The sequence below is a fragment of the Pelodiscus sinensis genome, chromosome 6 (genome assembly GCF_052426305.1).
Source record: "Pelodiscus sinensis isolate ZL-2025 chromosome 6, ASM5242630v1, whole genome shotgun sequence".
Taxonomy (NCBI): Eukaryota; Metazoa; Chordata; order Testudines; family Trionychidae; genus Pelodiscus; species Pelodiscus sinensis.
Window position 1 is genome coordinate 84,461,278 of NC_143057.1, and position 26,450 is coordinate 84,487,727.

A 26,450-nucleotide genomic window follows, 5' to 3' on the forward strand; every position below is an offset into this window, starting at 1 on the left:
TTAAAGGCACTGAGGGGAGAAGTGGCATGGCTAGAAAAGGAACCCAGTAATCCTGCTTCCCAGAATCCCTTCCTTTCCTCTGCCTGGCCCACCAAGCACCAGTTCCCACAGTCCTCACAGAGCACAGACAGGAACCCCCCAATCTAACCAACAGACCCACTGCCCACCTACAGGAAAGGAAAGAAGCCAGAAGTTCTAATACCCAGTTCCCTGCTCTTACCCGATTCCCCTGCCCTCCCCCAGAGCCAGGCACCTCCAGCCCCCCTGCTGTAGCCCAATGCCCTTCCCCTCGAGTCAGGCACCCCCAGTCCCCGTGCTCTAACCCACTCCTCACCCAGAACCAGGCACTTCCAGCCCTCCTGTTCTAACCCAATGCCCTTCTCCTCTTCCAGAGCCGGGGACATAACCTTGTGACTCTGTGGGAAGAGCCACACCCCTGCCCACATCGGACCTTCCCTGGGTCTCACTAGAGCTGCCGCCATTGCCGCCACGTGCTTTTCCCTTCAGGCGCTGAGGCACGTGCGCAGAGCAGCTATTAACGTCTGGGTGCATGACTCCGAATGTTCGAATGACAGGCATGTGCCCCGCCCCATCCCTGATCCCCTTTGCAGGGCAAAATCAGGACATTTGTAGCCATTTAGAAAAGCCAGCCAGCCAGAGATTTAATAAGTGAAAAGGAGGATGTGTCCAGGAAAAACCGGACGTATTGTAATCCACCCCGAAGATGGGAGGCAGCACAGCTTCACAGGTAATTAATCAGTCCCACCCAGCCAGAGTATCAGGGCTCCATGCACATAGCTGACTGACTGGGTGGGGCTGATTAATCACCTGTGAAGCTGTACTGTCCAGTAGCATAGAGGGAACACGGTTATGACAGTATAATTACGTCAAGCTTGCAGCATAGTTCACATTCATTACAGCACATATGCATGTGTTCATAATGAGTATTATGCAGGGACCAATATCACTTTTAATTTGATGTTGACCTCTTAAACTCATATGGTTTAAACCTGAATACATCCTGTGATTGAAGCTAGGTAAAGCAGAATATCTGCCAGGTGCTTCTCTGTTTTTAAGATAATATGTTCAGTGTAATGAACTGTATTTACTGATTTACATTTTAGGATTAAGGAAGAGGAATGGGATAAGTATATTATACCTACAAAATCTGAGTCAGAAAAATATAAAGTGAGTCGTACTTTCAGTTTCCTGATGAACAGAATGACTAGTACACGAAATAAGTGCAAGGTAATTTCAGATCTACGTATAACTGGGTGCTTAGTCGCATAACTGAACTGCATTATAGCTGAGGATCAGATATGTCTGTTAGTTAAAGATAAGTGACTAATTTTCCCAATTATTTATATTTTATAATTGGACATTTTAATTTAAAACTTATGACAATATGTTGACATTGTCCTTGACAAACACTGTTGTTCATTTTTAAAAGTAACCTTATTTTCACAGTACTAAATTCCATTTCTGTTTTTAAAATTTTACTTATCTAATTTCTTGTGATTTAGCCCAAGTTTAAATGTCTCAAGTATATTTGGGAAAAATTTTCCTACTTGATATACAAAAACTGAAGTATTAGAGAAAGTATGTATTGTTCTTATTGTCTACAGTAATGACTTGATTCGGTAGCCGTTACTGTGTAACATTTTCTCCGTTGAGTAGTTTTATTTGAATATATGAGTAATTGCTGTGAAGCATGTGTGAGTTTTAGAATCAGGTCCGAAACACAATGCTAAATGTAAACAAAGTAAATCATGAAAAGTAAATCATAGACTTTCAGTGTTTTAATTTTTTTTTTAATTTTTTTTTTTTTTTGCCCAACAAAAATGGTTTGGTGTTCCTCCATCTTTAGACGTACTCTGGGGATCCTCAGGTTGAGAACCACTGCTCTGAAATTTACCTTTATTGATCAAATAATAACATTACAATGTCTATTGTTACCTGCAAGAGGAGATAAATATTTTATGAGCCATTTTCCCTTAAGATAAGAATGTTTTAACCATCATAATATTGTAACTTTAAGTATCTATTTTAATCTCTCTTCTTTTTCATGCTTTATTGGATATGAAGACTAAAAATAAGGAAGCCAAAGACAAACTGAACAGACATCAATTTATTACTGGGAATTTCTCAGGCAATATCCTGTGTATGGCATGTGACAAAGCCCTCTTAGGAAAAGAGTCATTGCAGTGCTCTTGTAAGTAGCTACTCACTTTTATATAGCTTTTATGCAACTTTTGAAAATCAGCTGCAGGATAATTGCTAATATTCCATGTCAAGAGCAACACTCTCTGGAGATACTAACTTCTCTGCCTACTCAGACAGGTCCCCAGGACTCAGGGAAAGGGAGCAAAGATGACAAAAGTCTCCCGCTAGTTGATTCCTGAATGATTTCTGGAGAAAGCTAGAAGAAAAAATAAAGCCATAATTTTGATTATTCAGTATGTGGATCTGAAGGAGAAAAAATGATGAAGTCCCAGAATAAAGTGCACTATAATGTTTATGAGCTTTTTCAATTTCAGTCTTCTGAGATCTGTTTTTCCTTTCAGATTGCAATGTGATTGTGCATAAAAACTGTAAGGATTGTGCTCCTGCATGTACAAAGGTAATTCTCTATGACTTACTGTTGGTATGATGTTATTGTGTATATTCTCTCTCCTTTTTTTTTTTTTTTTTAATCTCCAGAGTTTCTTCTATAGTGATAGCATATGCTATGAGATGCTTATTCAAAGTGTTTGAAGAGAACTTTGTCTTTGTAGTTCGCTTCATAATGGGTTAATATTGAATGACTTACTTGTTGTACAGAGACCTACTTACTAAAACAAATAAGATGCCACAAAATGAAACTGAGAAAGAAAACAGTGCAAAAATGTTCCAGACTAAGTGTCTGTATATAAAGGACTGTGGTAATCTCACATAACTGTCTAACACAAGCAACAGAAATAAGCAGTATCCTTGAGCAAATAATTAATAAACAGAGAGAAAAAAGGTAGGGTAGTTTCTTCCATATCTTTGGAGTATTGCAGGACAAATTGGGATATATAGTTTGATTTGCATTTCTAAGGTGTACTTAAAAGGGCTGGCCTTGAGGAACCATTGGTTTTCTGTGATCACAATATGTATTCCCTAATTAAAATGAGGGCTACATCTTAAAAACTGTACACTGATGGGAGCTTCTGTTTTTTAGGGACTAACAAGTGATTTGTACTTAGCTAAAAGCCATGACAGGGCAAGCCATTTTTCAGACTAATGCAGTGCATCTTAACTATGGAGTCACATCAGTGTGGCTGTCTCAGAATAGCTATTGTAGTGCACAAATCTTCAGGATAAACATGCCTAAAGTTACCCTTATAAAACACGCATTTTTTTATTTTATTTTTCTATTTTATTTTGTCTTTATCAACGTGCATTCACTGAATAACCTGTGGGCAAATTTAATAAAAGGATCTAAAACATAAATTATAATGCTAAATCAGCTGCCTCAAAAAGGTACTGTAATTACTAAGATTGATGGATGTTTACCAGAAAGATGGAAGAGACCATCACCCCAACCAATCATCAAAAGGTTGAGAGAGGAAAAACTACTTAACTTGGTTTCCTTAAATAGAACACTTGTTTAAGTATATGAGGCTTGTACCGTGTAGCAAAGGACACAAATTCTGGCTCAGACTGGCTGGCTTAGAATCAATTTCCGGCCTTAGGTCTCTTCAAACTCATTTAAGACATGTAGCCCTATATGTATAATTATTTTTAAGCCCTCACAAATCGTATGCATGTTGCAAAAGAATAATTCTGTAACACAGTAATTTGAAAGAAAATAAACTGAACAAACTTTGTATGATAATGTGGCTGGAATTCATTATTGTTTCACTTTGGTTTATTGATAGCAGAAATTCAGGATCTTAATGCAGTTTGCTTGAAGGCTCTTCCAGATGATGCTACGAAAGCATATTACTGACTACTCAGTGTGTAATCAGCTGTTATTTCATTTTAATAAGATGAAATTTTTCTTTACCAGAAATTCCAAGAGAGATACCACGTTAAGACCGGATCACAAGCAGTCCTAACAAGTAAGTATTATAGTAAGTAAGCAAGCTAACAGCATAAATCTATTATTTTAAAGTTTAGTGTATAGCCTGAATAACAACATAGTAGGACAAGCATTCTTCATAATTTGTAAGTGTGACTCCCATATCAAAGGAAAAGAGGTTCATTTGTTAGTATCAAGTACATATAAGATAGGATTTTCGAAAGCGCTCATAGTTGGTTTAAGTCTTCTCCCACTGAAGTCAGTGACCTTACTGCACAGTAAGAAGAGAGGGCCATTGTCTGTCTTGCTAGAAAAGGTGGCCCCCTACCTTTTTAAGCATGAGATCATTTTTTTAATGTAAGTGCACTCCAGGATCTACCTCAAACCCAAACATCCTTACCCCACCTCCTTCACATCCCTTCTCTGAGTCCCCGCCCCTCTTCCACTCCATCCTCCCTCTTCCATCCTCACTCACTTTTATCAGGCTGGGGACAGGTGTTTGGGGTGTAGGAGAGGTTCAGGACTGGGGCCAGGGTTCAGAAAGCAGGCTCCAGCTGGGCCCCGCTTACCACAGGTGGCTTCTGGGTAGTGGTGCAGGTGGCTAAGACAGGCTCATCCCTACCCTGGCCTTGCACCACTCCCAAAAGCAGCCAGCAATCTCTTCATCTCTGCCCCCCTCTGCTCTGTGGAGATGAGACACAAGGGGGGGGGAATAGGCACCCTGACATCAACACCCCCTTCCTCTTCTTCCTGTGCCCAGCACAGCAAGCAGGAGGCTATCGGGGTGAGGATAACTCGAAGGCAGAGGGCAAGAACATAAGAAAAGCCGTACTGGGTCAGACCAAAGGTCCTTCTAGCCCAGTATCCTGTCTACCGACAGTGGCCAGCACCAGGTGCCCCAGAGAGGGTGGACCAAAGACAATGATCAAGTGATTTGTCTCCTGCCATCTCTCTCCAGCCTCTGAAAAACAGAGGCCAAGGACACCATTTTATCCCCTGGCTAATAGCCTTTTATGGACCTAACCGCCATGAAATTTTCTAGCCTGTATAGTAGTGCTGAGGGGCAGATGAAGAACCTGTCAGGATCACTTGTCAAAGGTTCTAAGATCTACCAATAGATCCTGGTCTACTGGCTGGTGACCACTGGGCTAGAGAGTCAGGGAGTGACTTGCTGTTGCCTCTCATATCTGGTCAGCCTAGGGATGCTGACCCATTTCCTCCCCCCTCCAGTGACTGGTTCGAGCGTGGTGGTGGTGGTGGGGGGGACGACTATTTAGGGTTGTGCCAGTTCAAGAAAAGCCCTCTTTTACCTTGACCAGGCAGTGCAGCACCGCCGACTCTCTTACTTTTGGATGTAGATAAATACCAGATTTTGTCATGAGCGCTGTGGCCATTACATAGTTACTCTGTGCGCTGAGGGTGGGGAATAAATTTTCTGTCTCCCTTCTGAATGGACAAGGTGAGGTGGATTATTTTTTCACCTTTCCCACAGTGATTTGGGGGCTTAGTTTGGACAAAAATTAAATGGGGGGGTTAGGCGGGGATGTCACAACTCATTATGTATTTCTGGAGCAGCTGTCCAGTGCAGGGACTATGTAGGAAAGGGATCCAGTGACTTCTAAAGGATGTAAAGGAAATATTCTTTAAAGGAGCAGAAAGAGGGGTGGGGTTGGGGTTCCTATGGCTGGTACAGCTGAACATCAATCCCCTGTTCCCTATAGCCCCCTTCAACCTCATTTGGGAGATGGTGGTGAGGTCCCAACAGGATGGCTATGGACCAGGATGAAAGAAGGGGGAGGGCTAACAGCAGCATCCTGTCACCTCCCCTTTGTGAAAATGATTATGGAATTTCCTGAACTGAACAGTTTATCTGCCAGTAATTCAAGACATTTAGGAACAAAATTAAATTACATCCAGTGTCTCCTATTCTTCCTCCTACATATCTGGACAATGGAAGTTTTACCACTGATAGCAGTGGGAGCAGAGGTACGCCAACGCTGAATGCTTTTGAAAAGCGTCCCCATCATGTACATGTGTGTGGCTCAACCATGTGCCAGTATAAATGTGGGTATGATGTAAGTGTGTCAATGGCTTAATGTTATTCTCCAATTTACAGTTTGAGCACCAAAGCTACTGAGCTTCACTTTGTAGCTTGTTTTTCCATCCAACTCAGGAAGGAGCTCAGTGCACTATAGGAGAATGTGTCTAGTGACATATATTGATCAATAAGAGAATCCTGTAGTATTTCATGCTGTGGTCATGCGGTCAATAATGTACAAGATTTTCTGTAAGACTTACACATACATTTCACCACACAGATTCATCATTTAGAGATCTTCCTCAGCCCATATTCTCCTCCATACATCCGTCTTCCTCAATGCCCACTGGACTTTCTGCTGTAAAGAAAGAAGTCTCACAGCAACCTCATGCTTTATCCAGAAGTGTTCCATGTGCCAGTTTTGAAAGGTAGAATGCAGCTACCAGCACAGTATGCTAACTAGATTATTCAGTTTTCCTGGGTGAGTTGCTACAATTAAATACTTTTTTCTTTGCAGAAGATCTATGCCTTCTGCAGACCAAGACACTGATAGTAGCAGCTGGAGGGCCAACTCACAGCCTGAAATGCTGTTACAATCTATAGGAACCCTTCCGTCAATGGATTCTTTTGTCATGGAAGGTAAGAAGTAAACTGAGAAATCTACATGTTACAACCTATGCTGCAAAATGCAAAGTGGAATAATTAATTAATAGGTTTAAGAAGACAACTTACTTTATTAAAAGAAAATATGTGTATAATAACTTAATTATGACTCTGACCATCATTACAATGACACCATCAGATAAATGAGAATTAAAATTTGACCCTTAATACTTTGCAAGTGGGTCTAAATTAGTGATGAACTCTTTACTAATTTTAAGTGTTTTGGGTTTTTTAATTTGTTGTTGTTATTAAAAATTAACATATCAGATCTCTCAACATCCTTGCCACTAATTAAAAATATAATCTAAAAGAGATTACAAAACTAAAACAGCCCCATATTTTTTTCTGGCACTCAGATAGTCTGCCCTCAGTACACACATGACAAATAGTATCACCCTTCACTCATATTGCTCCCATAACATAAAAATCCCACCCCTTAACTGCCTACCTCAATTCACGTATTAATATCTGGAAAATCAACAGCAGATTTATGAGTTATTTCAGAAAAGGGGCAGGAGGAGTGAATTCTGGAGTTGAATGGCATTCACAAAGAGAGAAAACCCAGCACAAGAAATTGCAAGCTGGGTGTGTGCAAATTTGAGGTACCTCAGATGAGAGGTCACTTCTTAGGGGGTATTTCAAACAATGGTTCTAATCCTGAAAAAATATTCCCTCTGGTCCCCAAATCTATGTTTGCTTCCATTCTTATTTTTTAACATGTATAGGGTTGCCAGGTGTCCGGTTTTGAACCAGACAGTCCAGTATTTGAGCTTTCTGTTTGGGAAACAAATTGAGAAAATATAAAAGTCCGGTATTTTGTAAATAAGATGTAATGTAGACTGTGATGTAGTGTCAAGTGTGTGCGGTATTTTTGTTGAAACCATCTGGCAATCCTAAACATGTAAGATAATGATGCTGGCATCATTGGTAGGCTTAGTATTTTCATACTGATCTCTTCTCAGTACTCGTTAGTAACTTTAAGATTAAGCCTTTAATTAAGTCTGACTTCAGTTAAGCAATATACTCACTACCTGCATAAAAATATGTGCACATGGAGAACTTCCCTTGCTGTGACACTGCCAACATGTTACTGTGACCAGTTCTTACACAGTCTTTATTTTGTCATAGATGATGTGGATGCCTCCCTGTGGACTGACCTTAGCACAGAGGCACAGGAGTTTGAGGCAGAATCTTGGAGTCTTGTTGTGGATCCAGCATTTTGTAGCAAGCAAGAAAAGGATGTTATCAAAAGGCAGGATGTAATTTTTGGTCAGTGTTAAATTATTTTTTAAAAGTTGAAAATAACTTGGTACAGACAATAGGTGGGATATACATGTTGTGTAACCTGAAGAAAACGCTCGGTGCTTACATTTTAAGAGGAATAATGAATAATATTTAAATTATATGTTGTCGCAACAAATAATAATATAATGTAGCATGAACAGAATATTGAAGACAATTTGAAAGTTAATTTCAGTTTAACCCCATTCATGTACCCTTTCTATAAACACTTCAGTACTCAAGCTTTACTACCATGTGGATTCCTGAACAATGAATTTTGTTGGGATAGTCATGAAAACGTTGGAATAATCATGAAAAGCACTTTCTGATAGATATTAAATTATCCAGTCAGGGAACAGAAATTATACCATATGACTTACGTAATTAACCAACACAACATGAAATATAAATAATTGTGATGAATTGTTCATAATTGATCTGCAGACCAAAGAATTATTTACTAAAGAAAGTTACATCATTTACTTAAAATTATTTGTATTTGGGAGGCTCACAAGTTTTCACTAATATTTTGTGGGAAAAAATTACATGAATTTTCTGAATTACTCATTGCAGATTATTTCCTCTGTTCTGTTGTTTACACCTGTTGTTCTTCAGAAGTCAAAATGAAGTTCTTAAAGTGCTTAAATGTTCAGTATTAAGTAAATCTTTTATAAAACATGGTTTGAAAGAGTAAGCTAGTAGGTATCTGCAGAATAAAAAATCAGCAAAGTCCAAAGATTCATGGATAAACTGAAAATAATGATATTCTTTTCCGAAAATTGATTTTAAAACATTTCTGTGGCTAGTTCGAAAATTTTTACTCCAAGTTTTATTCAGTTCTTACTCCAGTAATCTTCTAGGGTAGTAAGACTCCCACTGAATGACAGAGTATAGTAATGTAAAACATATACAGTATTCATTTGCATATGATTCCTAATATTTATGGGTAGGACTTATGAGCTTTAAGTTTAATGTAAGTAAAGTTGTTAATGTTGTGTAGGTTGGGAGTTTCCTTGTTTGAATTGACACGCTGTGCATTAACACAGCATATCAGTAAGTCTTAATTTTTTTGTTACAATCGAACTATGGGGAATAATAGGAAAAAAGGGCAAATCAGGCAAGAATTGGATTTCAGTGTTTTTGGCTGTGCCTCTGCTGACTTGGGCATTGATGTTGTATAGGTCAGCGTAGTGCAGTGGAGGGAGCCAGAGGAGCTTTCTGCAGAGTAGCTGCCTGTGTGAAAATGTTCTCTGAATGCGTTCCTATATGCAAACACCTGCATTGCCCCTAGAGGGTGCCATTTGGAGGGATGGGGGGCAGTAGTCCTCCCTCCCAAGTTTGAACCTCTGGATTTCATGATTGCGGTCTCCTTGAAGTCCTCGCCCTGACTCCAGAGGCAGTTCTCAGATGCCACTGTTTGGGCTGCTTGCAGCTTTGCCTTTGGGGCAGAGAGTTTGTTATAAAAAGAGGGAGGGGCAGGGTGATTAAGAATAACAAATTATAGTTATTCAGGTAATTGAAGGATTGTTAGATCATCATGAAAACATTGCCAGGTACTCCACTTAAAAGAGAGGAAGGAGAAGTGTTGTGCTGCAAGGATATGTATTAGATCACTGCTGCTAAACTTTTCATAAAAGTTCTTGAAAAAGGGGTAAACCCTAACTAATCCAAAGCTGACTGCAAGGAGTTACAAAGGGATCTCACAAAACTGAGCGATTGTGCAACACAAGGGCAGATGGATTTCAGTGTTGATAACTGCAAATGAATGCCCACGAGAAAATATAATCCTAACTATTGATACAGAAATGATGGGGTCTAAAATAGCCGTTACCACTCAAGAAAGAGAGCTTGGAATCCTTGTTCCTTAAAAAGGTCTGCTCAGTGTGCAGTGGCAGTTTGAAAACTAAAAAGCTAACTGAATATTGCAAATCAATACGACAAAATACCATATTGCCTTTATATAAAATCATTATATGCCCACATCTTGAATACTGTATTCAGATTTGGCCACCCCATCTCAAAAAAGTTATGTTGGATTTGGAAAAGGTACAGAAAGGGCACAGAAATGAGGAGGGATAGGGAACAGCTTCCCTCTGAGAAGAGATTAAAAAGACTGGGACTTTTCAGTTTGGAAAAGAAATGACTAAAGGCTGGGGGCGGGGAAGGGATATAGGTCTAGAAAATCATGAATGGTGTGGAAAAATAGAATAAGGAAGCATTATACATTCTTTCACTAACATAACACAAGAAGCTGACCTAATTAAATTTATGAACAGCAGATATAAAACAAACAAAATAATTTTTTCACAATCCGCTTGTGGAACTCTTTGACAGGAGATAGTGGAAAGGCCCAAACTATAACAGGGTTCCAATAAGAACAAAATAAGTTAAAGGAGGATAGATCCATCAATGGCTACTAGCCAGACTGGACAGGGATGTTGTCCCTAGCTTCTGTTTGCCAGAAGCTGGGACTGGGCAACAGGGGGATGGATCATGATGATTTCCTCTTCTGTTTATTCCTCCCAACATACCTGGCATTGGTCAATGTCAGCAGATAGGATTCTAGGCTTTTATATAGAGCTGAAATGTGTCTGTCCTCTGCTGTGACTCACTAGATCCCACTTCCCTTTCAGAGCTTAGAGAATGCCCAGGAGTCCTGACAGGGTCGGTCTCTCTCTCCCCAGAGTTAGTAACTAAGTAAGACTGTACATTCACATTTTAAGGCTAACTAGTGTCCCTTAAGCGACTTACCGTAACACGTTAGTGTTAGAGCTGTGTGTGTCTAATATTTATTTAATTTTCTGTTCTGTTATATAGGAACAATATACAGTGCTCCTGCTAACTTCTAAGTTGTCTGCCAAAAAACAGAGTTTTCCAGTGCTTTAGGTAGCCCTGGGACAGAGATGTGGGGAAGAGGAAGGGCGGAAGGAATGCACAGGTCGCTCCTCCATCCCCTGCCAAAATCTGAAATGGCGCCCCTGATTGTCCCCTTTGTTCTGTGCTTCCTTTATATCCAAACTCTGTGCCATGGGACAGAAATGATAAAAGAGAAATTGGGTTTATTGGAGAGCAAATGCAACCATAGTGGGGGGAGGAAGATTAGTAATTTTAATGCTTATATGGAAGAAATAATATTTATGTTCATATATTTGAATATAAACCTATGTGGTACATGTCAAATAATGTGAGTGAAAATGTCTAGTTAGATTATTACACTGCACCATCTTCCTTTAATCTACAGAGCTAATGCAAACAGAAGTACACCATATTCACACTCTCTTCATTATGTCTGAAATATTTCGGAAAGGAATGAAAGAAGAATTGCAACTAGATCACAGCACTGTAGACAGAATATTTCCCTGCTTAGATGAACTGCTAGAAATTCACAGGCAATTCTTTTGCACTTTGAAGGAGAGAAGACAGGAATCGTGTGACGGAGGAAATGAGAGAAATTTTTTAATCAACAGAATTGGAGACATTCTGGTACAGCAGGTAAAGAGATCAGCAAAATTAAATCTTCACATATTCAGGGCTAAAAATTGATATTTTGTAGATTGTATCATGAGCTTTCATGGGCCCAACCCACTTCTTCAGATGACAGGAGTATTAGAAGTCCAGATCCAAGAATAAATAAGGGAAGGGGGTGGGGCAAGAGAAGGAAATGTGGAAGATTAGAATGGAAGATAGTGTGCCAGCCGATATCCCGGTTCATACCATTTGCATAAGAATTAAACTTGTGAATGAAGTGAAGTTCCAACCCTTCTCTGTGTATACTCACTTCATTCACAAGTTTAATTCTTATGCAAATGATATGAACCAGGATATCAGCTGGCTCCCACACTATCTTCCACATCCTAATAACTTAACCAACCAACCTAACAATGGAGGTGCTAATTATTCTTAACAGCCTCTTGTAATTATTTGAACTATCTACTCAATGTCTCTCTTTTTTTCCCTTCCCTCCTTTTTTCTCTTTTTTTCCTCTTCTGTTCCCCCTTCCCCCCGCCCCCCTTCCTTCCCTTCTTTATTCTTGGATTTTCTAATACTCCTGTCATCTGAAGAAGTGGGTTGCGCCCATCTACATGTTTTGTTAATCTTTAAGGTACCACTAGACTATTTGTTGTTTAAGTTCTTCCTGTTACAGACTAACTTGGCTACTCCTCTGATACTCTTTATAGTTACATATATGATTACATACAATTTTATTATTTTCATCAGTTTTCAGAGGAAAGTGCCAATAAAATGAAGAAAATATATGGAGAATTTTGTAGTCATCAAAAAGAAGCTGTTAATATCTTTAAAGAGCTGCAACAAAACAAGAAATTCCAGAATTTTATTAAAGTAAGTGCTTATAAAAATGTGAATGTTAACAAAGTGGTCAGAAAATATGTTTGTAATTAGTAGCTCTGACTGAAACAACACAGAGTCTGATTTTAAGAAGCAACCTCTCATTTTATTCATGCAGTCTTGGTGCAAATAATTGTAGATGCAAAGTGAGAAATTGGATTGAGTTTCTTTTCAGAATCCGGTCCGTGATATTCAATAGGTCTATTACAATGGTTTATAAACAAACAGAGTCCTGCTTATCAGAGAGTTGGTAAATTCCATTTTTGTTTAGAGTAGAAAAACTTTGGATTTCAGTCTGTAACAGGCCTACTGACAGGGAGCAGGGAGAGGGGCAAAGGGGGCAATTGCACAGGGGCCTGGTAGAATTAAGGGGGTTTAGGCTGCCATGCTGCAATGGCAACCCTGATCCAGTCCTTTTAAATAGCGCTGCTGTAGCAGCTTGGCAGCAGCTGTGGGAAGCCTCAAAGCTCAGATACATGGAGCCAAGTAGGACAGGAGGGAGGCCCTCCTGCTTTAAGCCCCACACACATACCGGCGGAGCGGCAGTGGCAGGAGTGCACTGGAAGGAGGCAGATGCTCCCTGACCACTTTGAACCCCTGCCTGGGTCTGTGGATTGGCTGGGCAGGAGGAGGAGGGTAGAGTGAGTAGGGAGGGTAGACCTGGGCTGGGAACAGAGGGGGGCAACCTGGCTGGGAAGAGACTGAGGGAGCCGATTTCTGACGGGTGCACAGGACTTCAGAGAGCAAAGGCCAAAGGGAGAAGAGGAACTGGGCTGAGAAGGCAAAAGAATGGAGGGAGTTGACTAGTCAACTAACCGATAAGCATAGGCATATTGGTTAGTCAAGTCGACTGTTTGCATTCACACACCACCACCTCCCGTTGCCTCTGATACAGAAGAGTGGGGGGGGGGGAGGGGGGGAGGAAGCAGGATCTAGTGCTGGGGCTCCAGTTTTGTGTATAATTTGCATTTTCTTGGCATTAATTGGAAACGTATTTACAGACTTTCAATAGATGGGAGTAGCAGGATGATATGCATTATTTCAGTGGAGGTCGTGCAGATAATTTAACTTTTTTTTCAGTTTATTCTAGCACACCTAGATCTAATGCCTTTTGTTGTTATTGAATTAATACTGTAATACTGTGTTTCCTAATTTTATTTGGCCACAGAACCCTTTTGAACGCAAAAAGAATTTTGTGGAACCCCTGACGCACTGTGCGCACAGTGCTGAATAGTGACATCATCGTCTCCACTCTCTGGCTAAGCTGGTATTACACAGGGACACTTATTGTGGCAAACACAAATGAAAATTGTTTGAAATAAAATTCTTAAATGAATGAAAATTCCATTCCATTACAATAATTCTGGTTGTAATGGAATTTTCTCACGGAACCCCTATTTTCACTCCACAGAAGAACACCATTTGGGAAACACTGCTTTAATATAACTTTCCTACTTACAATAAAATATGCATATTTATTTTTTTAAAAGCTGCGAAATAGCAATCTTTTGGCTAGACGTCGGGGAATCCCAGAATGCATTCTGCTTGTCACACAGCGCATCACAAAATACCCAGTTCTGGTAGAAAGGATACTGCAGTATTCAAAAGGTGAGTAATTGAATCAGTCTTGTTTTGTGTCAGAGATAAATCTGGAACCTTAATTTTTCTTTTGTATATATGCAACATAGTTCCAAAGCATGACATTTGCAGTTGTGCCAAGAGCCAGCACAAAGCTTGTGTGCATCACTTAAGCTCTCTATAGGAGATAAATGTCACACAAACTAAACATCTGGCATATATTTTGTTAAGAATGGGCAAATTTAAAAGTTTCAGAGGTCATGTTCAGATAAACCTCACAAATCTGAAGAATCTAATTGTTTTAGCAGAAGATCTTGAATGTCAGATGTGGATTTTTTTGGAAAACTATTTAAATGAATTCAAGGGATTGTCTTATAACTGGTGCTGTGCAATAAATAGTATAAAATGTTTTCCATGAATAGTCATACAAAATTGCTTCAATTCTCTCTGTGCCTTCTTTGAATATTATAGTGATCAATAAACTAAACGGTATATTTGCAAAAATGGAGAGTATGCAATTATTCATGCTGTGAACCAAATTATCTTATTTTTATCCAATCAGGAACACCACATGCCATGTGATCTATGTATCTAAAGTACATTTTAAATATTGAATACTGGAAGTAAATTGCTTAAAAAGAATCACCAGTACATGAATCATTAGCAGAAACTATTTGGCAAATAATTGTTACTGTTGAATAAATCTGAGGTAATTACAAGTTGCTGAGGGACATATCACAAACATAAAAAAGGCAACATTTTTCATACAAATTACTTATCAGAAAATAATTTCCTAAGTATACTTACAGCATAGCTGTTGGTTTATCAGCCTTAATCTGTGTTAATCAGCTCATATAAAATGAGGAAAAGTATCATCTCTTGACACTCTGTAATATTGCCTGTTCTTTGTTTCACACAGAAGGAACAGAAGAGCATAAAGATTTATGCAGCGCCCTTTGCCTGATTAAGGACATGATTGCAGCAGTAGACTTGAAAGTCAATGATTATGAGAAAAGCCAAAAATTGCTAGAGATTCTCAATAAGATTGAAAATAAAACTTTTACCAAGCTGAAAAATGGCCATGTTTTCAGGAAGCAGGACCTAAAAAAGAAAGAGAGGACACTTTTGCATGAAGGTTTAGTGTACTGGAAAACTGCTACCGGACGTTTCAAAGGTACCTAATCTTTACAAAGAAATGTCATAGCTCTTTATTTGCAAATAATGTATGAGGATTAACATTTGGGTTAACAAGACAAAAAAATAGTAACAAAATTTCACAAAAGGGAGTTTGTGAAGTAGTAGAATTTAAGGTACTATAAAAGGAACAAGAAATGCTGCTAGTCTCTGACATGATTCCAGAAAATGTTATGGTTTGTATGTGATGGACAGCATACCTAGACGTAGAGCCAGATTCAGACATGACATAACCACAAACACAAAATTCTTGCACACTGCTGCTATTTACATTTCTTGCTGCACACCTGTCCCTTTGCCCCCGTAGCATGCAGTTTACATGCACGCTGTCTTGCATTGTACTGACATGTAATTTTACACCACCAAGTACCTCACATGTGATTTTGTACTCTGATGTCAAAATCATACTCGCCTACACTTGCAATACCCTTGTTTGAAAAGAAAACCAAGGATGAAATTCTACTAGAGCCACATATTTATGCCAAAATACAGAATTCAGTCTTCAGTATACAAGAACAGCCATACTGGGTCAGACCAAAAGTCTGTCTAGACCAATATCTTGTTTTCAGACAGTGGCCAATGTCAGATGCCTCAGAGGGAATAAACAGAACAGATAATCCTCAAGTGATCCATCCATTGTAACCCATTTCTAGTTTCTGACAAACAGAGGTTAGGGACACCGTTCTGTCCATGCTGGTGAATAGCTGTTGATGGACCTATCCTTCATGAATTGATCTAGCTCTTTTTTTAACCCTGTTTTAATGTTGGATTCACAGTATCCTTTGTCAAGGAGTTCCACAGGTTGACCATGTGTTGTGTGAAGAAATACTTCCTTTTTTAAAAATCCTGCTACCTATTAATTCCATCTGAAGAAGTGGGCTGTGCCCATGAAAGTTCATGATACCATCTACATGTTTTGTTAGTCTTTAAAGTGCTACCATTCTACTTTTTGTTTTTAAGTTTATCCTGTGTAGGCTAACTCGGCTACCCCTCTGAAGCTTAGTTTTTGTGTTATGGGAAGGAGTAAATAACTCTTCTTTTTCACTTTTATCACATTACTCATGATTTTATAGACCTCTATCATATCCCCCCTTTGTGTCTTTTCCAACTGATAAATTCCAATCTCATTGATTTCTTCTCATATGGCAGCCATTACATACCCCTCGTCATTTTTGTTGTCCTTTTCTGAACTTTTTCCAAGATATCTTTTTTGAGATGTGGCAACCACATCTGCATGCAGTTCAAGATTTGGATGTACCATGGATTATATAGAGGCAATAAAATATTCTCCATCTCATTCTCAGTCCCTTTCTTAATGATTCACAGCATTCTGTTTGCTTTTTTGACTGCTGCTGCACATTGAATGCATGTTTTCAGAGAGTTATTCACAATGACTCTAAAATCTCTCTCTTGAGTGATAACAGATAATTTAGTCTCCACCATATTATACATATAGTTAGGATCGTGTTTTCCAATATGCATTACTTTGCATTTATCAACATTAAAATTCATCTGCCATTTTGATGACTAGTCGTTTAGTTGTGTGAGATCCTTTTGAAGCCCTTCACAGTCTGCTTTGGAGTTAACTATCTTAAGCAGTTTAGTATCATCCACAAATTTTTCCACTTCACTGTTTATCTCTTTCTCCAGATCATTTATGAATATATTGAATATGATTAGTCCCAGTATGGACCCCTTGGGGACACTACTAGTTACCTCTCTTCATTATGAAACCTGACCCCACATAACTTTCTTTTCTACTGTTATTAACATCCCATTAAAAGCCATCTATTCTTACATTTATAAATTAGAAAAAAAGGTACACGTGCTTTTACCCATACTTCCCGGTGCTGTGATTATAACAACAATACCAAACTAAGTTATTGTGGGCATCTCTTTGGATGCAATTTCTCCAAAGAATATTGAGTCGCTTCAGGAAGAAGTTCTGGAAATTGGATGAGTGTTCCAGCATTCTGCTGCAGGAAGGTGGCAGCTAAAAGTGCTGTTGTTCACACAAACTATAAAATGGTAGCCTGAAGTTGCTTTGAGCATATTGTGATGCGATGCAGATATTGCTTGCTCAGTTTACTGTAAGAATTCTAAACTGTTTGTCAGCATTTGTTTTCAACATAAAAGAAGAAATAGATATCTTTCTTTCATTAAAACCACTCTCTTTTTATTAAAAGATAGTTTAGCTCTGCTTCTAACTGATGTGCTGCTGTTTTTACAAGAAAAAGACCAAAAATACATATTTGCAACTGTTGTAAGTATATAAACATTTTTAATACAGATTTTAGATATTTTATTGCATGTTTATTATAAATTAGATGTTTTTCTAAGTTTTGTTATCCAATTATGCGAACAGTAAGATTGATTATTTTTTTGTGGTGCTAGAAATCTTGTCTCAGCAAAAATGTATTTGTCAATGGAAAAATTAAGATTATTTCTAAAGCTAAAATATATGTTTTAAATTTTATCCCAATAATTTATTCCTAGGACAATGTAAAATAAATCATAATTTGATAATTGAACGGGATACTTGATAGATTTCTTGGTTGCCTGATCATTCAAAACTTGAGCCTACCCAGCTGGTCTTTGGCAAAATCCACTAAGATGGTCCACTAAGACCATAAAAAATCAAGACTGCCAAATTCATCTTAAAGTAACAGTTGTGCTTTTAGAATCCTTATCTTCTGTAATAGGATCATTTTTCTTCTATGTATGTTGTGATTATTTCCTATAGGACCAGAAGCCTTCTGTTATATCCCTTCAGAAGCTGATAGTCAGAGAGGTAGCCAATGAAGAAAGAGGGATGTTTCTGATTAGTGCTTCATCTGCGGGGCCGGAGATGTATGAGATTCATACAAACTCTAAAGAAGAACGCAATACCTGGATGAGGCAGATTCAAGATGCAGTGGAAAGGTATAGGAGGCTGTTGTATTTCTTTTTACCATGCAAACCAGGCACTTGTCTTATGGCAAGAAGTGAGTATCACTAGAGCTATGTGAAGCCTGTCAGTTCTGGGTTGCATGAGGCTCAGCAAGCCATTTTGCTTGTTAATGATGTGTCACGTGGATTTTTGCCCCACGGCCAAATTCATGAATGGTGTAAGTGAGCTCAGGATTTTTGGACACTGGTATCTGGCTCCCACTACTCAGTTTGGTGCATTGCCAAATACGCACTGGAGTCGAGTCGCCTGCTTGTTCCAGTAGTAAATAGAGTTTCTCCGAGCTAATGTCAGAAGCTGCATACTCTTCCCTTTCCCTATGAGACTTCATGGGCAGGTCAGCTCAACTTCCCTTTCTTGTTCCCTTTCTTTGTCTTTGGTATTTATGATATTCTGGGATTCTGTACAAACCCCCAGACCTTCTCATGTCCTTGGGAAATCTACCTCATCTCTTCATGGTATAGCCAGTTGGCTTGCTGCCTCAACTTTAGTTATTTGGGACTTGAAAAGTCAAGTCTTCTCCCAGTCCCCCAAAATATCTTCACAGTACCACAGTTATGAGGGGGCTAATCTTTCATTCTTAAAGACATTGGAGGGAAGGTCAAGGCACACTGTTGGCTTCAATCTTTGCCCTATTTGCAGATCTGTTGGACTGAGTATTTGTCAAATTTGAAGATCTGTTATGAAATATTTGCACAATTGTTGCTATCACAGTTATGTTCCCTTTTTGGCAGTCCTATTATGGCGAAGAGGAACTTAGAGCTTCATTTCTAACTACAGATTGAACTTCTCTGGTCTGGCAACATCTGTGGTCCAGCATGGTTTTAGTTAGCTGGATGTTCACTTATCATGAGTGTGGCCAAGTTTCCCACAGTCCCATAAAGTTTGTTCACAGCCACCAGTCCTGGCTCTCAGTGTTCTGTGCTGTTATTTAGCTCTAATTTACCCCTAATGTCTTCTAAGAGCCCAATAAGCAGTAGAAATATTGGTCATACTGCTAGAAATACTGACAACCTATGGTTTGGCAAATTCTCTGATTAAGCACCAGTCAGGGTGCAGGAGTAGAGAGGTTCAACCTGTATTTAATGTTTTAAAAAGAAGCTGCAGAAGGATTTACTTCTCTGTTAGAGCAGAAGTTGCTAATGTTGCATTTTAATTTTTTTTTACGGCTGAAAAATGGACGTGTGTGTGTGTGTTATGCAGATTTTTATTTATCTGCCTTTTGTTTTCATTTCAACATTAAAGTTGCCCAGAGGAAGAAGGAAAAATTAGTGAATCTGATGAGGACAGACAGATAGCTGAGGCCAAAGCAGCCAAGATTCAAAAATATCAAGGTACAGTGCCTCTTACACTATGCTTAAAATAACAATGCCAGAGAGTTATGAGTGTAAAATATAATCTGGATGACTGACTAATAAAGGGATGTACAACAGGTACTCAAACACCATAGTGATGTCTTCAAATTGGCTGGATTGACAGATAAGCAGAAGTGGTAAAATGGGAGTGCTTTGATATGTGTGACTTGAGTCTAGATGTATTTCTTTCTTTGATGATATTTCACTGTATCCATCCATTTTATATTTTTACCCCACTGCAGCCAATACAAGAAAAGGTATTTTTAAAACAAAAGAAATGGATGTTTTCAAATAGGCATTGAACTGGTATACTTCTTTATTTACCTTGGGCCAGTCTCAGCCAAACAGCTTGCAAATCACACCGAGTGCCTGTGTGTAGCTGCAGCCTACCAGCTACTCATCAGCCGAACTCTGGCTTCCAGCAGCCTTGATAACCACTTGAAGAGTTACCCAACATACCCACAGTCCCATACTTTCACCAAATATGTGTGTTCTGCACTCTGCAGCTCTCTCTTGGACAGTTCAAATATTAGAGGCCCGTTGCCTTTATTAAAGGTCAATACATAATAGTTTGCTGCTTTAATCAAAACTAATTCAGTGTTGCATTTAAACTGTATTGTTTAGTAAATGGAGTTAAAGAATAAAACAAGCTTAGTTAGTGATAGAAGAGAAATAAAGATAAAATACGTGTAATAACTAAAAATAAGCAACCTAGACTTAGTTTATGGTTGAATTCTTACCACAGGTTCCTAGCAATATTGCTGATCAGATTTTCAAGCCAAGATCTCTCATAGAGTCCAAAGGCTGGTTCCTTTCTCTTCTTGGGAAAAGAGAGAGACTCCAGGGTGTTTTTGCATCTCACTTGTGTCCAGACCCCCTTTAAAATGCATTTTCCTGAGGGTTACCCCTTAAGATAGTTTCTGGGAATGGAGACAAGAGCCTTGTGGTAAAAGAGATTCCATGTTGTTTGTGAAATGCATTTTGATCTGTGCATGCCTGTCCGCCCCAACCTTGCTATCAAATATTGGCCACTTCATGGATGATTGCCAATCTGATTTGGTGGCACCTGGCTAGAGGGGCCAATTTGTCTTTTGTCTTTGAAAAACACATTTCTCCTCTATCCCAGATTGGTCTGATGGATACATTTCATTAATAATTCCAATTTATAGTCATAACTTTACATATAATGTTGCTACACACATTTCACTATGATATTAGTATTGACCTGCAAATTATTAGTTTTCAAATGATACCTCACAAGGTATATTTTGTACAAAGATTATAATCACATATAGGTATGAATAATAGAGCCATATTTGGTCATAATGGGGAGACAACTTTAGATCTCCTCTGGAACCTTCTTGGTGGAGGCTGATTAGAGATGCACTGAATCCTTAGCCAGACCTCCTTCCTGGAATTGGCCATTTTGGGGGCTGTATCAGATGGCTGAAGGGTCCACAATATAGTCAAGATTACATCATCAAAATTCCTCAATGGTCAGTCTTTCTGCCACTGTGCAGATTTTTCTGCCAGGATCTGTACCAGCTTTCATCAGTGCAGACATGGCCAGAATGAATCTTGTCCCTTCCCGTTTACAAAAGGTATCATGCAAACTGAGTTGTTCCTTGGGTCCTGTATTGCTCCCTGTAAGTATTTAGTAGCTTTGAATTAGCAATGAGTATGTGGCAGATGGATAAGAAGAGCAGTGGGGAGTGTACCCTACCATCAGAACAGAATGGTGTTATTGCTGACATAATATGTTCATAATATGTTTGGTTAATAGAATCTCTAAGTAACCAGGACCAGCAGATCTGCAGTTATTTGGAAGACAAACTGCATATCTATGCAGAGCTTGGAGATATGAGTGGATTTGAGGATGTCCATGTGGAACCCCATCTCCTTATCAAACCTGACTCAGGAGAAATGCCACAGGCTTCCTCATTGCTGGCAGCAGCCCTCAAGGAAGGTGAGATTGAGATTGACAAGAAGGAAATGAGGCAATGACTGTACAACACAAACACTGGCTTGCAAGTTTCCTCAGCAGTACTCAACCCCTGCTCAGCCTCAGGCTCTGCCCCACTCCAACCTTTCCCTTAAATCCCCATCTGCACCCTGCCTCTTCCTGTCCCTGCTCTGCCTCAGGCCACCTCTCTTGGAAGTCTATTCTAGACCTTAACTACTCTTACAGTTTTTACTAATATCTAATCTCCCTTGCTGCAGATAAAGCCCATTACTATTTGTGCTGCCTTCAGTGGACATGCAGAACAATTGATCACTATCCCCTTTATACTAGCCCTTTACAGATTTGAAAACTCATATTAGATCCCCCTCAGTCTTCTTTTTCCAAGACTAAACATGCCCAATTTTTTAACCTTTCCTCATATGTCAGAATTTCTAATCCTTTATATTTTTGTTGCTCTTTGTGTGCTCTCTCCAGTTTGAACATGATACTCAAAACTGGACAAAGTACCCGGCTGAAGCCTCATCAATGCAAAGAAGATTGGGACAGTTGCCTCCTGTCTTTTTACATATGACACTCTAGTCAACACACCATAGAATGAGAGTACCTTTTTCACAACTTTATCTCATTGTTGGTACACATTCAATTTGTGATCTACTGTAAATCCCAGATCCTTTTCAGCAATACTATCACCTAGCTAATTATCCCCCATTTTGTGGTTGTACATTTGATTTTTCCTTCCTGAGCATAGTACTCTGTACTTTTCCCTATTGAAATTCATCTTTTTTATTTCAGACCAGTTCTCCAGTTTGTCAAGGTCATTTTGAATTCTAATCCTGTCTTCTGAATTAGGGCTGTAAGCGATTAATCAACTATCCAATAAGCCAAAGCTTATTGGATAGTCAACACACTAATTGACTAGTCACTCCCTCCCCCCTTTCTGCTTCTGTCACAAAGAGAAAATGGGGGAGAAGGGGAAGACCGGGGATGCAGGCTCTAGCTCTGTGGGAGGGTGCAGAGCCCCCACTGAGGGCTCTTGTACATTTTAAAGATTGAAATGCTGCATGGAACCCAGGGACAGCAGGGGACTCTGAGTTCCCCACTGGTCCTAGGCTCCAGGTGAGGCTTCCTCTTTGAAATGTACAAGAGCCCCAGCAGGGACTCTTGTGCATTTCAAAGTTGGAACACTGCTTGGAGCCCAGGGCCAGCAGGAGTCCCCCAGTGATCCCGGGCTCAATCTTTGAAATGTACAAGAGGGCTCATGCACATTTCAAAGGACTAGCGTGGCGTTCTGCCTTATTGACTCATCAAGTAGTCGATGGAAATCCCATCGACTATTTGATTAATTAATTAATTGAAATTTAACATCCTTATTCTGAAGTGTTCCCTCCTATCTTTGTGTTCGCCACAAATTTTATAAGTAAACCCTCAACTCTGCTATCAGTGAAAATGTTGACTAGTACCAGACCCAGCACAGAACTCCACAGGACCTTATAGATAGTACCTCCCAGTTTGACAGCGAACAATTGACCACTAATCTTTGAGACTCAGTTGTGCACCCCTTTCAGTAATTTCATGTTGATCACACTTTCAGTTTGCTTATGAGAATGTCATGTGGGACTGTATCTAAAGCCTTATTGAATTCAAGATATAGCATGTGTACTTATCCCCACCCTCAAACACCCCTGTCAAAGAAGGAAACTGTGATTCAGGATAGGTGAAATCTGTAGGGAAAAAATTTCCCATGTTTTGGAGATGTTCATGAATGGAAGAATATTTTTTTCTAATATTATTTGAAACAAATCATATTTGAATGAAATGTATTGAGTCACACTGTCTACTCAGAGAGACAAATTTACAGTGCAAAACACCAAGTTCTCAAAGGAAGTTCATCAGTTACCAAGTTCATTAGTTGCCAAGAAGATATCATTCAGTTGCTGGAAAGTTGTATTTCTATTTTCATAGTGGAGCCTGAGCTCTCTGTGGGTGCATTTTTTGAAATAATTATCTCCTGGTTATAAGCTAAAAACAATCATGTGTATGGGAACCCTGGGTAAGTCATTCACAACTAAGTGTAATGGAGCAAACGCACATCCTCCTCATTCTACCCATTTTCTATTTTGATTTTCCTTACCACCTCCATTTCTCTTGACTGTGCCTTAGACATCAGGGTTTTCAAACTGATGTTACAGTAATTCCCAAAGGGGATCATTTTGCAGTACAAAGATACTGTAATTGTTTGTGCAGAATGCAGTTGTTTCTTGAGTTTGTCATGTATCATATTTTCCACTCCAGCTGAAAGCCTCCATGTTGCTGTAACATCGTCACAAGCAAATGACACAAACAGGTCATCAGAGGAGAGTCCTGGAGAACCAAGCTTGAGACTCTCACCTAGTACCAATGAAATAGTTGACTCGTCTACTGATTGTAAGTAAAACCTGCTGCTTTTACTTTCTCAGATAACAGTACCAATTATCTCAGGATGTTTCCCAATCTTCTGCATTCCAGAACAGTATAAGATCAATAAAGATTGGTGTTGTAGTAGTAGTAGTAGTAGCAGTAAGAATAAAAACCATATACAAAAGAGCAGATCCTCAGCTGGTTACATTGTCATAGCTTCATTGAAGTCAGTGGAGGATCTACCCTGATGTGTATCTTCCTCCAATCTACATTAGTATTCCATATGGCTGCATCTATGCTACATGCTTCTTGTGCAAGAAGCCTTTTGCGCAATAGTTTTTGCACAAAAACTTCTTGCGCAAGCGCACGTCCACACCTCAAAGCACATTGCAAAAGCCATGTGCTTTTGCACAAGAGAGCATCCACACTGCATGGACGCACTTGCGCAAGAAAGCTCTGATGACCATTCAAAGAATGGCCATCAGAGCACCTGTTGAGTGCTCTGGAGTGTCCACACTTGCCTTCTTGCACAATAGTTGTAGCGCTAAAAACAGTTATGCCTCAGAAAAGGAGGTTTAACCTATAGCGGAAAAAGCCCTCTGTTCTGCTGTTTAACTGCCCATTTAATTGTGCAAGAGCTCATTTGAGGTGTGGCTGTTCCTCAGGTTTTTGCGCAAAAATGTTGTAGTGTAGACATAGCCTATATGTAGTAAATACGCTATCTCGTCTTCACTATTCAACTCCAGAGCAAGCATATATTGCTTTTTAAATATTTTCTGCTGACTTTCATGAGAGGCTCTGTGAATCAATTGATGTGCAGAACTTGACAGTCCAATAATTTATGGCTATTACACAGTGTAGGTTTCTTAATTTGCATTGAAAATGTGAGTTGAAAATTCTGGTACTAAACTCTGCAAAACTACTGATACAGTGAAGTTTCAGTTATATTTATTTACTGCAGATATTTTTATGGGTGAGGCATTTCTTATTTATTTGAGATAGGAAAGAAAGAAAATGTCACCTTCCCTCTCTCATCTGTAATTTCAGTATACTGTAGGTTCATCATACTGTATGTATTGGCACACTTTTTCTGAAAAGAGAAACAATTTCATGTTTAGCATCTTTCTTCTCCCTCTCCCCCCCGGTCTCTCTCTCTCACACTTTGTTGGGGTATTCATCACTAGCTACAGAAATAAAAGGAGATGAAGAATCTTTTGACTTCAATCCCAGGATTTGTCATGCTGTGAATGAAGTGGCAGATTCTGTGCTGGAGGAAAAGGTACTGTAAATAACGTATCTTTCTGTGAGGTTGTATAGCACGCACCCTGATGATCTGGAGGTGCCTGCAGTGCAGATAGATAAGGAGGTAGATAAATTAACAATACTCTGGAATTGGACTGTATGTATGTTCACAGGACGGGACTGGGTGCATTTTATTAAGTCCAAATAAAGAAATGAAACGAAGGTCACTGGTTAATCCATAAATGTTTTTAGAAAAATCACTTTGGCAGACTTACAAGCCTGTGAGCTGGAGCAGCAGCCTCTCCGTACCATTTCTGCATTGTTCATGCTACTGGATCACTGGACTTGACCCACTACTATCACCATCCTTAACACCAGCTTATGTTGAGCTGATAGTGGGACCCCCTTCATTCTCTGGCACATGGCAGTGAAAGTCTCCCCTCTCCCCACTTTGGCACAAATAGGACTTGTGCTGTCTGTCCTTACCAGGGTGATTTCCCTGATAAAACAGGTTTGGTGTTCTTACACAGAGTAACTTTTGAATGTTAAGTAGATACAAAAGAGAACAATTTCACAATAAGAGAAACAACCACCATTTCAAAATCTTTAAACAACTCATGCAATGAATCCAAAACTGTCAGACTCAAACATCTCCTCTAGATGGAGCATGCATATGAAACGCTACAGGCAGCAGCAGCAGCAAGATGCTTTTTCAGAAAATTAGAACAGGGGTCAAAATTGGGCAAAAAATAAGGACTTTCTATGGAGGAAGGAGCAATCTGAGAGCTTTACAGAGAAGCAGAAAATAGGAAAGAGAGAGAGATGGGAGAAAAGTACTAAAAATGGAAAGCAAAATTGTAAAAATGTTTGAAAAAGGAAAAAAGCCAGCAGAGGGGTAAAAGGGAGAGAAAGTGGACTAAGATGCACTAAATCCACTTCGGGTTCTGAGAAGAACTATCTCAGAGTTGGGGCTTTAAGCCAAAACAGCTGGGAAGGAAAGTTTCATGCTGTGCAATAAATCAGAGTCACCAAGAGATGGCAGTCTAACCACAGACAAGAGAAGAGACAAGGGATTTCAGGAATAGCTGATGTTCTCAAATAATTAGAAAAAGGTCATGGGCACCAAGGGTACGTCTAGACTACATGCCTCTGTCGCCAAAGGCATGTAGATTAGGCTACCAGGCATAGGCATAGGCTACCAGGCATAGGCATTTAAATAATCGCCGCTTCATTTAAATTTACATGGCTGCCGCGCTGACCCAACAAACAGCTGATCAGCTGTTTGTCGGCTCAGCGCGGTAGTCTGGACGCACGGGGGTCGACATCAAAGGCATTTGTCAACCATCCAGGTAAACCTCATCCCAGGAGGCATACCTGGGTGGTCGACAAATGCCTTTGAT

At 39.5% G+C, this 26,450-nt stretch overlaps 1 protein-coding gene across 8 annotated transcripts in view; it reads left to right on the top strand.

The window, feature by feature from the left end:
- ARHGEF28 (Rho guanine nucleotide exchange factor 28) overlaps window positions 1–26,450 on the top strand; it is a 165,210-nt gene that overhangs the window by 120,156 nt on the left and 18,604 nt on the right. For all 8 annotated transcript variants that reach the window (XM_089779347.1, XM_089779344.1, XM_089779346.1 and 5 more), the window contains 17 exons: window positions 1,125–1,248; window positions 2,086–2,212; window positions 2,565–2,620; window positions 4,034–4,085; window positions 6,364–6,511; window positions 6,601–6,722; window positions 7,875–8,015; window positions 11,269–11,519; window positions 12,246–12,368; window positions 13,865–13,982; window positions 14,872–15,126; window positions 17,333–17,409; window positions 17,890–18,068; window positions 19,339–19,427; window positions 21,232–21,414; window positions 23,704–23,835; window positions 24,993–25,087. In XM_089779347.1, the coding sequence (XP_089635473.1) occupies window positions 1,125–1,248; window positions 2,086–2,212; window positions 2,565–2,620; window positions 4,034–4,085; window positions 6,364–6,511; window positions 6,601–6,722; window positions 7,875–8,015; window positions 11,269–11,519; window positions 12,246–12,368; window positions 13,865–13,982; window positions 14,872–15,126; window positions 17,333–17,409; window positions 17,890–18,068; window positions 19,339–19,427; window positions 21,232–21,414; window positions 23,704–23,835; window positions 24,993–25,087 (2,272 nt within the window). The remainder of the gene's footprint in view (window positions 1–1,124; window positions 1,249–2,085; window positions 2,213–2,564; window positions 2,621–4,033; window positions 4,086–6,363; window positions 6,512–6,600; window positions 6,723–7,874; window positions 8,016–11,268; window positions 11,520–12,245; window positions 12,369–13,864; window positions 13,983–14,871; window positions 15,127–17,332; window positions 17,410–17,889; window positions 18,069–19,338; window positions 19,428–21,231; window positions 21,415–23,703; window positions 23,836–24,992; window positions 25,088–26,450) is intronic.